This window comes from Dioscorea cayenensis, chromosome 7, assembly GCF_009730915.1.
Source record: "Dioscorea cayenensis subsp. rotundata cultivar TDr96_F1 chromosome 7, TDr96_F1_v2_PseudoChromosome.rev07_lg8_w22 25.fasta, whole genome shotgun sequence".
In the NCBI taxonomy this organism is placed as follows: Eukaryota; Viridiplantae; Streptophyta; class Magnoliopsida; order Dioscoreales; family Dioscoreaceae; genus Dioscorea; species Dioscorea cayenensis.
Genome location: NC_052477.1, coordinates 26,302,539 through 26,320,874, shown reverse-complemented (window position 1 = coordinate 26,320,874; position 18,336 = coordinate 26,302,539). Strand labels below are relative to the sequence as shown.

General features: G+C 35.3%; 1 protein-coding gene and 1 pseudogene across 1 annotated transcript in view; one reads left to right on the top strand and one right to left on the bottom strand.

The window, feature by feature from the left end:
- The window catches only part of LOC120265256 (sm-like protein LSM3B), a 2,548-nt gene extending 1,167 nt beyond the window's left edge, over window positions 1-1,381 (top strand). Inside the window, exons 2-5 of the mRNA XM_039273137.1 lie at window positions 122-303; window positions 518-613; window positions 847-935; window positions 1,296-1,381. Of these exons, the coding sequence (XP_039129071.1) occupies window positions 122-303; window positions 518-613; window positions 847-927 (359 nt within the window). The 3' untranslated portion in view covers window positions 928-935; window positions 1,296-1,381. The remainder of the gene's footprint in view (window positions 1-121; window positions 304-517; window positions 614-846; window positions 936-1,295) is intronic.
- Window positions 1,382-1,565: 184 nt separating this feature from the next.
- On the bottom strand, window positions 1,566-5,966 carry LOC120265255 (annotated as a pseudogene).
- Window positions 5,967-18,336: the final 12,370 nt, after the last annotated feature.

The window sequence follows — 18,336 nt, the reverse complement described above, 5'->3', positions numbered from 1 at the left end:
TTGAAAACCATTATTTAATATATATATATATATATATATATATTTTTTTATATATTCCGTTTTCAAACGCACCGCATCTTTGTTTTTCAAAAAGTTTTTAGATTTAGGGTTTTTGCTTAAGCTTCAGAGTTGGTGGAGGAGAAGAAGCCGAAGGGGAGAGAGATCTCTAGAGTAAGAAGGATCAATGGCAGCGGGAGGGAAGAGAGCACTGTGAAGGAGCCCTTGGATCTAATCCGTCTCAGTCTCGACGAACGCATATATGTCAAGCTTCGTTCCGATCGTGAACTCCGCGGCAAGCTCCATGTAATCCATATATCCATCTTGGCTTCTTCTTGATTCCACAAACCCTTATCATGTGATTTTAGTACTTTTTCTTTTTCTTTTTCTCCCTCTGATTTCTTGATCAAATTGTCCTCTTTTTTTTTTTTCGCATTAACCCCTTATTTACAATAGCAGTATTTTTGGCTCATTTATTTCAATTTTTAAAAATTTATCTAATGTTTTTAATGGTTTTTAGGCTTATGATCAGCATTTGAATATGATTCTTGGGGATGTTGAAGAAATAATCACAACTGTTGAAATTGATGATGAAACTTATGAAGAGATTGTTCGGGTTAGTGATTTTAACTTCCATTTAATAATTTTCTCTATCAATAAACTATTGCTCATATGCATATGACTTTTTTTCTCCACTGCTCAATGTTCCAAATTTTGCATGTTTTTATGTTCATTAACATTGTACTTGAATGATATAATAATTCAGTGTAACTAACATAAACTAGCTTTAATTTGTGTTTAATATTGCAAGAGTGGTGTATAATGCTGTTGCCACTGCCAACTTTGCAGACAACAAGGCGAACAGTACCTTTTCTTTTTGTCAGAGGAGATGGTGTCATATTGGTTTCTCCTCCATTGAGGACAGCCTGATAGTCTCTGTAAGTTAGCATTGGCAGGCCAATTCCTACAGTTTGCTTGTCTGCTTTCATTTGTAGCTAACTGTAATGTATTAGTACCAGTGTTTGTTTAGGTAAATTTATGTTTCCTATAGCTACTTGAATACAATGGACTTTGAAATGACTTGCAAGAATACTAGTTCCACAAAGTGAGGGTTCATAGAGCAAAACTAAGCATATTTTGTGTTTTGTTGTTATTATAGTATCGAATTAAATACAATCATTTGATGAACAAGATTGACATGGCGATAACTAAGTTATTAGTCCATAGTTTACAAGTTACTAACAATCCTTATTCAGTCACACTCTTTTTCCTCTGTTTTTAAATCTTTCAAATTGCAGACCAGTAATTTGTTTGAGAAAGTGCTAAATCAAATGATGTTAAGGAATGCGGGACAATCACAACATCCATATTTGTTCCTGCATTTTTGGAGCATATTTTTGAAGGGGCGCCACCTCACAGTATACAAAGCAAAATAAAAATAATGTAACTATGATCTTTTTAGAAAATGAAGTAACAATATTATGGCTATGTAATATGACAGGAAATATTTGGGTATAAATGAAATGAGAGTTTGATGTTATGTTAACAGTGCATGGAATCATGCAGATTTAATTTTTTTCCATGTCAGTAAAGTAAGGTATATTGCACACCTTGTTTGGTTCCTTGAAAGAATTCTCATCCATCAAATTCTTGAAGTAAGAACAGTAGTTGTTGATCTGGATGAGTTGACAACATTTTTGTAGACCAGAAACAGCGATCTTGAGATTCACATTATCACCCCCAAAATTGGCAATCTGAATAAATAAAATTCCAAGTTGACTTGACTTGCACAAGCATTATGATAAAGCTAAGATTTTTAGATAAAGTAGATGCGAAGGCCAAGTTATGTAATTAGAAAACCTTTATTTTCAGGTAGCTGCTAGTGTCTTCTGTACTCTGCCAAGTGATTGCAGAAGCAATCAAGTTTGAGGGAGCTTGTTTTTAAGCGTGGTAGGATGCAGATTGCACCACTTGATTCCTTAAAAGAAATGCTGCATCCAGTAAGTAGGGGTTCCCATATTCTTGCCATGAGTTGAATACAATAGCATCTGGGCTCCACCTTTATTTGGAAAATCTTCTATTAGATTTGTATGATATTAGTAGCCTCTATGTGAGTGATGGTGTTGATTTTAAATTCCAATAGTCACAAGGCATTGAATTGGTGCTCATATGGAATGCAATGGCATCGCATCACAGAAATTCAATGTTTGAATGTTATAACAAATTTTAAAGTCCAGTATAACTCTTACATTCAAGTTGCTAAAGCAGTGTTAAATATAAATCATTTACCTGCGATCATTGCCGTTGACAAAAAGTGGTGCATTGCTTGCCATTTCAACCACATCACTGCATAGTAAGAAGCTCATGAGTCACTATAGTTCATATCAGAAAACAGGTACCATCTATCAATAATAAAATAGTGAAGACTAGTCTTAGAGGAATATTCATATTATGGCCAAGTTAAGGTGGAGCTTAATATCAGGGTCAATGTTGCTGATTGTAGGTTTTGTTTTTGTTAAATGTGGACAGCATTGACAAGTTTCCTGCAAAGCATGCTCTGAAAATGATGTTATATTCTAGAACTATGAGAAAGCCAAGAAGGGGTTATGGAAAAGCCTGCCTGTTTATTTCTAATCCAATGAGGAAGCCGGCTTGAGCTAATGCAGAGAAAAAGGTTTCTCTTGCCCACATTGCTTCCGTGGTCGCATATTCACTCACAAATGCCTAGAAAAGTAAGCATGATTTGTGTTTTAAAAATAGTTTTTTTCATCATAAACAAGGACATGATGAGCAGGATTAATTATTATCTTGCTGCTGCAAACTCGACCTATTAATATGTGAATGGCATCAAACCTTAGGGCCTGTTGAAGACCGTGATGCGATCGAACTGATGGGCTCTTGTGAACATGTCATTACTCTGAAGTATAAAGCTATCCATGAAAAATCATTGTTAGCCAAATACACAGTTGGAATAATGTTAACGAAGTCTCAGAAGAGCATGTTTGTACCATGAAAAATCATAGAGATCGGCAGGATGATCTAACTGCACAGCAGAACCACTCACAATTGGAAACAAGTTGAATGTCTGGATATGCAGCTTTTTATGGCATAGTAGAATTTGAGGTAGTTCCTATCAAAAACACTGCCATGGAATGCATTAGATTGATCTGAGTTTTTCCTGACTATTTATTGATGTCTTGGTGAAAAAAAAATCATGCGGTTCAGCAATTCTTTGCTAGTCATGAACTTATGATTTGAACAGGATATTGTAGCATACATGAGTTCTTCAGCAGTGCATATTTTAAACTATTTGATTAGGAGTCACCTCGATAATTTTTCTTTCTTCCAACAATCTTGATTCCCTAGTGCAACATATTTCAATTCAAAGGGTTCAGGATGTCCCATTGATGCTCTAACAGAGCCCCACTTAGAGTCAGGGTCACCTCTCTAGCAAATTGATGCTGTCAAGTGCATCCTGTAGAAAAAAAGGTTTATGACAGCAAACCAGGTGATATTAGTTCATAGAAGTATATAACTTGTAATTGCTCAATAGAAGAGTTTAACCATACCTGAACAAATGCTGGGATAGTAGAAGTATCAACTTGATCGTTATGGCTGATTCCTGAAATATAAAATGGTCAAGTGTAAGAGATCCACTTTAGGCATACAATCAGCTAATTTCCTGAGCTGATAAAGATTACCATTATTAATTACCCATACTGGAGATGCACCGAGGTCTTCGGCAAGCTGCAATTAGAAAATAGTTATAAGTGCCTAGCTGCTTACTCTGAAGCTTAGAATCAAGTAAAACCATAAAATACATACTTGAAGAAACTCATAATAGCCGAGACCATCATCAGTCCAGTACTTCCAAACATCGCCAAAATGGCCGGGCCTTTCTTCCCATGGACCAACAGTTTCTCTCCATCGAAATGCATTCCTTAGCCATTCGCCTTCAACATAAGAACCACTTAGAGCAATAGAAGTAGATGAATAAACATTAGACGAACAAATAAACCATTTATATGGTCACTTCCTGATCAATAAGCGTCATATATTTAATATCGTGCTATTCCTAAATTTATAAGCACAAGCAGTGGCTGCAAGAAAATAATTATAAACCTGAAATCTAATGAACCTAGGTTTAAGGTCCGTTAGCATGGAAACAAGGCCTGCCCGAAAACCATGCCCCTGAAGGAAAAAGAAAATTAATTATCAATCTAGAGATGACAAATATTAAACCATCTGAACATCGAATCAAATTTATCCTAATAATGAGAAAAATGACGTACAGAGTGTACTCTTATACTAGTAATGAGTAAAGATATGCTTTTGAAGTTCTTACACAAAGAGTCAAGGATTCAAAAGATGGTACTTCAATGAAGTCCTTGATCAAACACATGGATGAAATTATTGTTCAAACTTTAAATTCTAAATTTTACCTTGTACGTATCTAATGGCATGAGTGATACTTGGATCTAACCATATGATGCCTTTTTGTGCAGTTATAATCTGAAGTCTTGAATTAACATTTTGTTCCTTCGGCTTCCAGCAGGAGTTCTACTTTTGTCCAATTTGCCATGTCCAAAGCAGCAGTCCTGCAGAACTAATTAAAATCAGATTTCTCCAATTTCATCTGAGAATTTTTCAAATTGTTATATTGAATGAAAGAGACCCACACAATGTTAGCTGTAGCCAGGTTTTGCAATCCATCTGAACTTGTAAGTGAAACTGATAAGTTCACTGCATCCATTGATCTAACATACATTGTCAATTTATATGTTTTCCCTTGTTCTATATTCTGCAATATTGAACAGAAATGTATGCAGCAAATTGATGATGAAATTCAGATGGTTTCTCATTATAAAATTATGAGTTCATACCATGCCCCAATAACCCGGGTTATATATACCAGCACCACCAGTTGGACAAGTTATCGATCCACCGATATCACACAGGACTTCCATTCGAAGAGCGACCTTATTCTGACTGAAACAAGAAGTACGATCGGTTCCGACAATTATGTTTGTTTCATTCCCTATTATCGACCAAGGATCAATGTTTGATGGAGTGGTCGATCCCCCAGCTTCAAAACCTTTAAATGCAGAAATATAGACAATGTTTAGCTACTACTTACATGAATTTGTCAACCTGCAATTAAATTCTAAAATTTACTCAAAGAAACTTATACAGTGAAATACAAAACACAAGACAGCCCTGTATTCAAACCAAGGATTATGATTGATGATATTAAATTTTGGCATTGAACTCACCTCTGTTGCTTACAAGCTCTGCCCATAGACCACCAGCTCCTGCATGATTGATCTCCTATACAACAATATCACAAGACATTACCTTTGTTCATTCTTTAGAAGGAATAGACAAACACAAATAAAACCTATAAAAAAAAAAATGCAATTCCATTGCTATGGAACATAATTCTTGAAAGGATTATAGTATCAATACATTCATAACAATCTGTAGAAAGACAACATACAAGTGATAAAAATTCACTCGAAAAAGATCCCGAACATCGTATCGGGTATTTTCCGAGATGTCGGTGAACCATCTACAATAAGTGTAGCAGCCTGATTTGCTTTCAACCAATTTGCAGAGCAATAACATGATGAAAAACAGAGCATGAAAATGGCACAAAACAAGGCATTAATCCTCATTGTTCTTCCCCTGCATACATTCACTTCCAAGAATCTACAAATGCAAGTTTATATACAATCAATTCAATGCAAATTGTTTGTAGATTAACGTAAGCAAATGGCAATCCATGGAAAAATAAATAAATTCAGAACTGAAACCAATACCTTTAATTGCAATAGAAATAAAAAAGTGCTACCTTTTTATCAACTGAATATTAAAAATTCACAATAAAAGAAGAGAAGTTTTGCAGATTTGGATCAAGAAAAGAGATGGATTAAAGAAGGCAAACATGGTTACTTAGAAGGAATGTGTGCTAAAAGATCATCCAAACTTCATGAACTGGGTGATGTTGACCAATGCTTGCCTTTGAGATATGAACCGTTCGATCATGATCAAATGGTTGAGATTTTGTGGAGATGAGGTCTCTCATCTGTAGTTGGTCGTGGCTTGCAAGGATTGTGGAGTGTGGGGGACCCACTTTTGTGTTTATCCAGAGTGGCCGTAGCAGAAGAAACTTCTTTGCAAGTTGAAATTTGTAAGCATTTTTATGGTTGAGATAAAAGTACATAGGCAACAAACAGGGAAACCAAGAATTAAATATTGCAACCGTATGGACTATGGAGAAAAGGATAATTTTTTTAATTATTATTATTATTATTATTATTATTATTAGAGAAAATTGGAGAAAGGATTTGGAGAAGTTAGCATTTGAAGGAGTGGAGATAAAAATTGGGGTTTTTCTTACATTTAAATAGTTTTTAAGTTTTTAAATGTATGTTTGCGTATACTTTTAAAAAATTTAACTTTACATATATTAAACTAAATAACTATCAGCATTTTTGTTCACATTTATAGCATATATATGATTATACTGAAAATAAATTATATATGCTATAGATGTGCATAATAATAACGATAGTTTTTTTATATTTATTTTCACAGCTGCTAGCATTTAGATCTTTTATACTATTTTTTTCTCTCCTAGTAAATTATGAAACAGTAGGTAGTTATTTTTTTTTTTTTTGTCTGTTTTTATCATAATATTAAATTTTTTTACTAAGAGAATAAATTACTATGAGTCATGGGCGTAAGAGGTATATGTTGAATGTACTACACACCCTCACTCTATGCATGGGAACCAATTGTCTGTGTTTACCACAAAGGACCCTATTCACCATGTTCAAATGGGATTTGAACGAACGCCTCTATATTAGCCTTGTATCAATTTTTTTTTAATAAATTACTAATTTATCTATTTTTTTTAAAAAATATTTATTTAGTTTTATTTTTGAAAAGTGGATTATATGCTATCATGTTTTACAAATTCATACTTTTGTCCTCTGGATTTTGTCCTTCCCCCTGGACATTAGCCAAAAACCAAAATAATTTTTTGAATATAAAATAATGAATTTTCTTCAACAATATGGCCATTAATATGACAAAACCAATTGCCAGCATCCTATAACAATAAGAATACATAATAAATAATTGTTGTTTTATAATATGTGTGGCAAGTGACATCTACATCAACGGTTTTGGATAATAACAAATAAAAAAAAACCGTTATAAATGAATTATATTTTTTTCAAAAAAAAAAATTCATGTTAAATATTTATAAGATACGCTAAGGGAAAATATAAAGACCATAAAAAGTGAAATCTCCGCTTTTAAATATATATATATATATTATAATTATCATATTTGTAATAATCAAATATTTTTTTAATTTTTTTTTTGGAAATAGTTCAAAGAACTAATTTTATTAAATAAAAATAAAGTTTACAAGAATTCAAGGATTACAAAACAAAGAAAAGAAAAACAGAAACAAACAAAACAATTAGAGAGGAAAAAACAGAAAGCTAGAAAATAAAACCATGCTCAGAAATTATCTTTATGATCCACCTAGGTAAATCGCGACCTGATAGAAATAGGCAAAGAGAGTGGTTGTTGCTGCCAGCAGAAGCTGGATAGTTCCAGTTAGAAGGGATGTCGATCAGTGTGGGATTGCCCGCGATTTGAAAGAGATGAGTGATATCTGAAATTTCCTACTCAAATCTCCAAGCAACAAGGTTACGACCATCCTTCAGAGTTTGAGAGAGATCATGATTGCAATGAAGAATGCGTCGAATACCCAGTTGCCTATCAATAGAAGTTCGAATTGCAATGCTGAATGCTTTGATGCTAGCTTTAAAGTGCGACTCTGCATTGAACGTGCAACAACCTGCACAAGAGATAACATAAGCAAGGTTTGAAATAAAAAAGCCCAACTTACCAATCTTGTTGCTGTCAAGCCAACAATGAGCATAAAGGAGAAAGAGGCCGTTGACGTGGGAGAAATTACTGATGAGAAGCCTGCGACCCAATAAAGACGAATTCTCCTGCATAAATTCCTTAACATGGGCAACAACTTTAGTAGCAATGTTAGTGAAATTGGGATTTATATTGTTAAAGATGCCATCACAACGAGCTTTTTACAAATACCAAATACTGGCGGCAATGACAGAGATAGTATGAGTTGAAAAATTGTAGTCGATGATCCGAATCCGGCAGAGATAATATCAGGGAAGGAAATATTTATGCCCAAATTATGATTTAACATATTCCAGACTCAGCTGGGCACAACGACAGTCAAGGAATAAGTGTTCAATGGATTCATTTTCAATGTTGCAAAAACACATAAAGTTCTGGGGCCAAGATTGATGCTATTAAGAAAATCAGTAGTTGAAATTCTACCATGCAACATAAGCCAAATAAAATGCTTGACTCGCGGCGCAACATAAAGCTTCCGCAGCTTATTCCAACCTAACCACTCCATATTCAAGTCAAAATTATGGTTTAAATGATGATAAATAACTGAAGAAATTTTCATATTTGAGGAATGAGGATGCCAAAACCCAGAAATTGTTACTCTTATGATCATAAGCACAAATATTAGGAACCAAAGAACCTAAAAGATCTCCAAAAGTTAAAATAAGCATGTTATGATTCCACAAGCCATTTTCAAGAAAGTCAGAAAAACAAATAGCATTCAGATCAGCATTAACATTTAAGAATGTGGGCTTGAAGGCAAGAGGGATTTCAAATAACCAAGGATCAAGCAAGAAAGAGGTCTGAATAGGATTAAAAGATTTGATCCAAAAGTTTTGTTTTAATGTACTAGCAGTGCGACAAATACCTCTGAAAATCCAAGAACAATTGGCAGATATAGAATAAATCCAGAAATTTAAGCGACCATACTTATGATGAACAATATCAACCCAGAAGATATTATCCGAGTTCAGATATTTGAAGACATTCTTGGCCATAAGGGAAGTCTTAGCCAAAGCAAGGTTCCGGTGACCCAAGCCCCCCTCAGATTTATTATCAGTGATACAGCTCCAATTCACTGCATGGATGCCCTTTCCATTACTCCCTTTAAACCCAAAAAATTCCCTGACCAGCCTGGTGATTTCCTGGAGAACAGAGTCGGGAACAGGGTAGGCGAAGAGATAATTGGTTGGAATAGAAAGAATGGAGGAATTTATAAGGATTGATTTAGCAGCAGAGGATAGCTTATAAGTTTTCCAACGGGTGCACATATTTTTGATCTTATCAATCATAGGTTTGAAAGAGAGAACACTAAGTTATTTAGGAGAGATAAGGATTCCCAAATAAGTGAGTGGAAATTGAGCTTGGGAAAATCCAGTGATTGAGCAAATACTGTGAGCAACCCTTTTGTTAAACCAGGAGGGGAGAAAGATCTGAGTTTTTGCATGATTGGGACATTAGCCGGTCAAACGGGAGTAAATGGATAAACAGAAATTTATGTTACGAGCAGCAGATCTAGAAGCTTTAGTAATCAGAATAATATCATCAGCAAACATTAAATGATTAAAGTTGGAGTGCAGATTGCAATCAAAACCAGGGATCATATTGGTAGAAAGGACTCGATTCATAATGGCCGAGAAGTTTTGGGCAACTAAGATGAACAAGTAAGAGGATAAAGGATCTCCCTGACGAATACCTTTAGAAGAGGGGAACCAAGGAGTGGGAATACCATTAACAAGAATAGAGAAAGAAGAAGAAAGAAGAGTAGCTTGGATCCAGGAAATCCATTTAACAGGGAATTTCATTTTGGTAAGGGTTGCAAGAATTGCACTCCAGTTCAGGGTATCATAGGCTTTCTCAATATTAAGTTTAATGAGCATCCTAGGGGGGCTATTACGGTCAAACTCAAGTGAATGGAACACTTCCTGAACAACTATAGCATTATCAAAAGCCCCTCTTTCCGAAATGAAACAAGCTTGCTCTCTACCTACTAACATAGGAAGAACAGGCTTGAGTCGATTCGAAAGGAGTTTTGAGATAATCTTATAGCAGACATTGCACAACAAAATGGGACAATAATCCGAGACCAACCGGGGATTCGATTTTTTGGGGACAAGAGTGATATAAGTTCTACCCCAGGAAGAAGGGAGGTGAGAAGTTTGAAAAAAATATCTAATAGCAGTGACTAAATGATCACCAATATCATCCCAGAAAAAATGATAAAACTCAATATTGAAACCATCCGGGCCTGGAGATTTACCAGTGGGAAGATCGAGAAGTGCAAGGAAAATTTCTTCCTTAGTGACTTCCCGAACAAGATGAAGCCCAAAATCACAAGAAATACTAGGAAGATCATTAGGCAAAGCATTGAGAATATCATTAAAATTATCATGATTATTGAGTCTAGAACTAGACCAGAGATTAAAATAGAAATTCATGAAGGCGTGCTCAATGCTAGAATGATCAGAATGACTGTTACCTGAAGGGTCCATAACGTGAGATATGAGGTTGTGATGGGCATGAATGCGGGCTGATTTGTGATAGAAATTGGTATTTTTATCACCATCACAAACCCACAGGAGGCGCGCATACTGAGCCCACTTAATATAGATTTTACATTGAATAGCTGCAAGTCTAGCATACTGGACCGACAAATTAGTTTGAGAAACAACAGTATCATCCATACTTTCTAAAATTGAAATATCTGTTTCAGTTTGTTTAAGAGCATGCTCTAAAGAATTTACACCATTATACTTCCATAAGTTAAGCTTAAATCTAATACAAGAGAGTAAATGCATAACAATATGAAGAGGGTTACCATGGGCAGGAGACCGAAGAGCTTCTCTGACAGTATCATGACAACCAATAAAATCCAACCAGTAGTTTTCAAATCTGAACAAGTATCGATTAGTAGTATCATGCAAAGAGACCGACAAGACAAGAGGAGAGTGGTCCGAAAAACTACGGGAGAGGTGAAAAAGAGAAAATTTTTTAAAACGGGAAATCCAATCCAAGTTTACAATGCAGCGATCCAAACGGGCCCCAAATGACAAGCTAAACCACGTTGGTTATTACACCACGTGAAGGGAGACCCGGAAAAATGAAGATCGAAAAAGATTATTAGAATCAACAAAAACCCCGGAAAAAGAAGCTTTTAAGGGAATAGTAGTAGAAGCGACCACCCTTATGCTCATTCGAAACAAAAATAGAATTCAAATCACCGATAATTAACCAAGGGAGGTGAAAAAGACGAAATTTTAGAAAGCTCATTCCAAACCACACATTGGGAAGAGACACGACTAGAATTATAAACAACAGATATAATAATACTAGAAAAAAACAGCTAGAGGATATCACTAGATGAAGGACGATCGAGAGAAAGCAATAGCGTACACCATGCCCAAACCTTTCTTCCAAACAGATCGAAGATGCCATCGGAGAAACCCTCGGTGAGGATGGAGGCCCAATCCCAAGGCTTAGAGAGTTTAGAACAGAACTTACCTACGCGAGCAGAATTAGCTCTGGTTTCCACTAAACAAAGAATAATAAGATCATTCTGACGAATAAGACGAAAGATGCGAGCAAGGGTTTCCCGGGAAGAGAGACCCCTACAATTCCAGCAACAAATCTTTTTAGCACTCATCATAAACAAATTAGAGAAAGAAATAGAACTCCCTGAAAAAGGATACAAAGTGAAAACAAAGTCAGGAATGACTTGTTTCACCCATCTCCAAACGTCCCTTCTTTTGGGATTCCACGTCTAGGAGAGAACCCTTGCGAATAAGAGCAACTCACCGGGCTTCCTCCTGGTACTGATCTAGGGTCAGGTTCTTCCTCTTCAGATATTTGGTCATCCCGTATCCTCGAATCTTCATCATCTTGGTCACTATCCTCCCTCATGTAAGCATCGTCCCGGAGCAGAGCAATGACCTGATCAACAAGCTTAGAGTGTTCTGGATTAGGGTTTCATGTATTGAGAGAAGGGTTTTTCAACAATAGAAGACAAAAGGATAGGGGTGGGGATCGATGCCCTCACGATCCAACGGTTCATTTGTCTTGTGATAGAGTTGCAGGGGTTGAATGGGAGGAGAGGATTTCTCCAACGGAGTGTGGGAAATGACATGAGAGGACGCGTCGAGGGGCATGCAAAGTGGAGTCCCAATGTACATTGGGATGGCACAACTCACTGTCCCCAGGCACATTTGGCAGAGCAACGGGTGGGGCTGCAATGTTATAGATGTTAGAGGGAACAGAGACCTCCAGGCACGGGTTATCATACAAAGTGGCATAGGAAGTGTGGTGCCGCCCACTAGCACTGCCTCGCAGCCCGCCATGTAAGCTATGACCAGAGACGCCCTGGGAGGACCGATCGTCACTTCTCGAAATGACTGCCGAACCCTCAACCGCGCTGGGAGTGCGAGCACTTCCGCCGTGGGAATGGGAAAGACCTCGCAGGTGAGAGATGAGTAACCAAGGTCCATTATACGTTTCAGCCTTAGAGATTGTAGAAACCAACGGAGCACCGATTTCACTAGCTGGGGGGGGGGAGACAGAGTCACCTGCGCCGGCTCCAACATCCATGAGAGAAAGCTCCTGCCTTACCTCCTTCCCTCGTTAAGAACGAGGGGGCTGACAGACATTTGCTTTCCTGGTTGCTGGAGCATGGCTGCAAGAATTGGACCCATGCCCTATCACTCCACAGGAATAACAAAAAGTTGGAAGACGTTCATATTGGACAACAATGAAAACACGATGGAGGTCATCTCCAAACCAGAAGCCTTTACAAAGAGTTTTGGAGAGGTCTAATTCATTACAGACTCTAGCATACTTGGTACGGGTTAGAGAAAGGGTAAGGTCATCAATTTTCAGAAGCTTTCCCAGGTGGCAAGTAATGGTTTCAAGGGTGTCGCCACTCTAGAACTCAATGGGTAAGTTGTGAAGTTGGATCCATATTGTAGCCGTTGTGAGCTTGGTGAAGGTAGGTTCAAATACTGGACGCCCTAGGAGACAATTGGAGTATAATACCATTGATGGTCCAAGGTCCTTCGTAGAGAAGGCGCAGAAAATGCATTGATTAGAACATCGGATAAGGATAAAAACCGTTAGGGAAGGTTTGAGATAAAGATTTCTCCAATGTTTTCCCATTTCTTCAAGAGGATGGTCTTCACTTGTTCGAATATTGGAGGCTTTCCAAAGAATTTGCCGAAGAGAGAATGCTGGAAGCGAAGACGAGCTCGATTCAGAGTATCACTATCAAGCTTAATGAATTATAAGGTGGTTTCTTTGAGTTTATTAAGGATTGCAGGATTATGGAGGGGAGAAGTCTCTTGAGTAGTGGTGAGTTTGGAGGCAATTTGAGCCCAAGAGGGGGGAGTGGGGCATTGGGGGATGGTCGAGGGAACTGACCCCCGCTTGCCATAGCAAGAGGGGGAGATGAAAAGGGAAACAGTAGCAGAGGAGAGAAAAGGAACGCTCAGAGTAGCAGAGTAACGGGTAAAAGTTCACAACTTTGGCAAATCTCAAGTAATATTTTTGTAAACTTTTGAAAATGAGGTAGTGAAACCCTATAACGGCAGACCTCTTTTAATATGTGTGAATATGAGGAGATAAATTTTTAGGCTTTAGAATGGTGGGTATAAAAAAAGTCATAATAAAATTGAGAAATTTACACAAACATTTGTGACGATAGACCTCTTTAATGGATGGGGGTGTGTGTGTGTGAATATGGGAAGATAATTATTTTATAATGGTAGGTGTAAAAAGAGTTATAATAACATGGAGAAATTTACACATATATGCCCATGTAAAAAATCAATTGGCTAAAGTATGCTCTCTGGTTGAAAACCGACCAAAGTTTTTAAATATTTTTTTTTGGAAGATAAGATTTTTTTTTTTTTCGTTTTTCATTTTAATATCACTATCCAACATTAGAAATAAGTTATAGTAAAATGTCATTTTCAAATAATTTCTAGTTCAATTAAAAAGGGCAGAAATATATAAATAAAAATTATTTTACTTCAAATAATTCTACATCTCAAGTCATTATCTATTTGATTCTCACTCAACTCCAATTTTTTTTTCTTTGACATAATGCAAGTATTGATTGGGTTCATCAATAGAAGGGTGGAAGGTTTCTAAGCCTTGCTCCAATTATTTTTTTCTTTGACATAATGCAAGTATTGATTGGGTTCATCAATAGAAGGGTGGAAGGTTTCTAAGCCTTGCTTGGATGGAGTTTTGGGAATGTTCATAAAGTAAGATAAGGTAAGGTAAAAGAAGGGAAGGTAAGGGTTGAACTTATATTACGCTTGGGACAAGAGTAAAGTAAGGGAAGGGTATTTAACTTTTTGTATTTGGATTGGAGGTAAAGGAAAGTAAGGGTTGGTGTTAATATTACCAAAATATCCTTGATATGTCTTGTGTTTCCAATATTTGTTATCATAAAGTAATAAACATAAAACAATATTACTAAAATAGGATACCTTTGAGATATCAACTCAATAATAAAAAATTATTATTGTTTAATTAAAAATAATAATTTTAAGAAAAGCACTATTTATTGTTAAACCGGAATAATTCAAAATAAGCATACACAATGTTTTATCACAATAAAATAAAATACTAAGGGCATTTTATTATTCTACTAAGGGCATTTTCGTTATAAAAAAAATATGAACCTTAGTGGGTTGAGAAGTGGAGGTAAAATGGGGTGTTTTCAACCCCCCATTTACCTCCAAAACCTTTACGGTGTGTTTGGATGACGGAATAAGAATGGAGGTAGGAATGGGGGTAATGAAGAGGGTAATGGGAATGGGGTAATGGAGAAAGAATAGTAATGAAAACTGTGTTTAGTTAGGAGGGTTTATGTATTTGGAATGTAAAAAGTAAGTGTGGGATATGTGAGTCAATTACATTTATACCCTTCTTTTAATAAAAATATATGTATATATGTTTAATGACACATAAATTTTTTTAATCATTAATGACTTCATAAAAAATTAATTAATAAGTTTATTAATTATTTTTAATTGTCAATGTATGCTTATTTTTGTAAGTAATTATTTAAATTATTTAAATATTATTTTAATTATATGTTGATTGCTACAATTATTGTTTTAAACATTTAATAAAATAAAATTTTATAATTACTATAGTTTTATTTAAGTAATTAATTATTTTATTAATATAATTAATAATTAAATTATATAAATTTCTCTATTTTTAAGCCAGTGGAGGTTTCATTCTTGTAATTATTTATTTAAAATAATTAAATATCATTGCAATTATATGGTTAATTGTTATAATTATTTTTTTTAAACATTTTAACAAATAAATTTGTAAGTAATGCCAAAGAAGAACTTGAACACACTTTGGAGGTTTTTTTTCATACAAGAACACAAGGAATTTTCATGGGCAAAAATATAATTTTTACATTTCATTTCCCCAATATGGGGGGAATGAGTTATGCCTTGAGGGGAGGTAATGATTTCTCTTAGCCCTCAATCATTACATGCAAAAAAAAATATCCAAACAAGGGGAAGAGAATGTGTAATCAATGATTCTCTTTCCAGGGTAATGATTGAGGGCATCCAAACGCCCCCTTATTTTTATCCCCCAACCCTTTCACCCCAAATAAGGGTTCAAATAACCCTTACCTCCAAAACCTTCTCCAACCCTCCACAACCCTTCACCCCAAGCAAGCCCAAGCAAATTTTAACTCTACTAAGGATATGAGGTTGATAGTTGTGAAAACCAATGTGCGATAGCCCTCTTTTGTTGAACTTTCCTTAGTTGCAAATGTTGTGAGAGATGACACACCAACTTGAGTGCTTTAAGAGAACCATGTTTTTAAGCGACAACAAGGATATCGATCACAATAGTCGCAAAGCGTGATAGGATCGCTTTAGTAGAATAAATCAAGGCAAGGATTGATGAAGATACAATTACTCAAGCAAAGGTTGAAGTTGACCAAAAATCTGACTAATGCAGCTGCTCATATCTCGTGGGATCATTACATGGGTGATATGGCATTCACTAGAGAGAGAGAGAGTGTGCAGCTCTCATAGATATCACATAATTTGAGAAAGTTATTCGATCGGTTAAATAAATATAGTATTACTCTTTAAAGAGAAAAGACCTTTTAATTCACCTTAACTTGAAATTTGGCACTAGTCAAATTCTTTACCTCTTTAATTAAATGAAAGCTTAATTTTATCAATTATCTCACCACTTATCTTGTGAAACACCAGCTTTGAATTTGACTAAAGCTTATAGCGTCTCAATAATTAACTTTAGCGCCATTTAGAATAAATGATTTACCCAATAATTATTTCTTAGGTGTCCCTAATATATTATATATGTCAGTTATTTATCTTCCTATTAATCTTACCCATTATACTTAGGACCAATCCTAGATATAGGCCCATGATTTTTAAGAGCCTCACAATTTATGTTATGTTTTTTTAAATTTATATTAAAAATTTATATTTATTGTTATTTTATCCCATTTTAAATTTTTTATTTTTTATTTTTTAAATAAGACTTATGTGATTGATTTAGGATAATATTATAAACTTTTCTTTATAATATTTATGACAATATTAATATCTATCAATTGAGGTTGGAATTTTAAACGGGGCCAAAGGTCTAGGCATAGGGTCTTTGATTTTGACCCAAAAATTCATTTTTTTAATAAATATACTTAACATTTTCATTTATTAATTATCTTATGCAATCTTAAAATCTCAACTGTTTTCTTACCCAACAGCTAATTTCTTTTAAATTATACTTAAAATACTCATTTATTAATTATCTTATTTACATAATCATGATCTTATATAAAAATCTTAACTATTTTTTACATATAAAACTTGTTATTGTTTATACATATTTTTATAAATAAAAAATAAAAAAATAAAAAAAATCCCCGATCTCTATCAACTCGAGAGCCAGAAGAAAGAAACCTAATAGAAAAAAAAATAGAAAAAAATAAAATAAAATTTGAGGGAAAAAAAAGAAGAAAAAGAAAATAGAGAGAGAAAAAAAAAGAGTGATAGAAGAAAGAAGAATGCACATTAATGAGGAAAAAAGGACTACAAAATGGAGTTCACCATCACCAAAGCTTTTTTTCATTTTTTTAATAAAGTGGATGAACCACTAATTTATTAAAACAGAGAGTAAAAAGAGTACAATAAATAGAGATAGCTAATAATGAAAATAAACAGTCACAGACTGAAACACAGAATCCTCACCAGAGGTGAGGAAAACTCAAGGAAAAAAATAGGAGAAAACAGAGAGGCATGAAAAGAAGATAGCAAGATCGGCGAAGACAACTATCTGGTGACACAGGCATGTCTTAGCTGCAAGAAAAGGGGGACCACTCTTGATCCAAGTTGTGCTCTAAATCGTCGGGGGTATCTGAGAAACTGTAGAAAACCAAGAAAGGAGCGTGTTAGCAACTATGATGATAATAGTAAAATGAGGTAAAGCATTCAAATGAAAAATGCGCGTATTTCTTTCTAGCCAAATGTGCCAGAAAATGGCTCGAGCACAAAGGTCCCACAATGTCCGGAATCTAGCTTCTAAGGACAATAACCAAGATGTCCATAAGCTAGAAATAGGAGGATTCCCGTGTGAGCCAAAAACATGAATGAAAAAGTTCCACAATCGATCTGTGTATTTGCAAGCAACAAACAAGTGATTCACAATTTCTGAGGCTCTATGGCAGAGGACACAAGTATCAGTGGCGTTAAGATTGCATCCAATTTCGGAAAGGTTTGTAAGTGTAAGAATTTTATCTTCTCAAACGAGCTAGCAGAAAAGTGTAATTTCGCTTGGGGAGTGAACTTTCCAAAATTGAGAGTAGAGTGGGCTTTGAACTCCTCCATCAATTAGCATCTTGTAGAAAGGTTTAACAGAGAAAGTTCCATTTTTTTCCAAAGACCAGATATTTAAGTCCTCTTGGTCGGTAGAGCAGACCGGTATAGATCTCAAGATTGGAAGAAGTGATGGATCTAATGGGTATAAACCCTAATTTATAACCCTGGATCTTCTTGCTTGGAGATTGCTTAGGAACAAAGAAAGTGGCGGAGCGTGCACTGCATGAATCCATTGATTATGACGAAAGTGATTGGGTCTTGTGGTTCTTCTCAGCTGATCACCGCGAGAGAGGGAGATGGGAACCCTAATTGAGAAAAACCTAATTACGAATCTCGAAATCGTTGCGTGCTCGATCGGGGACCACACCCTATTTATAAGAAAATTCTTTATGGGGCTAATTACAAAGTCGCCCATCATAGATTTGACAATTTTACCCCCGAGAATTCTACACAACATATGATTAATATGTATATCCACACATTTAAAATTAGATAATTA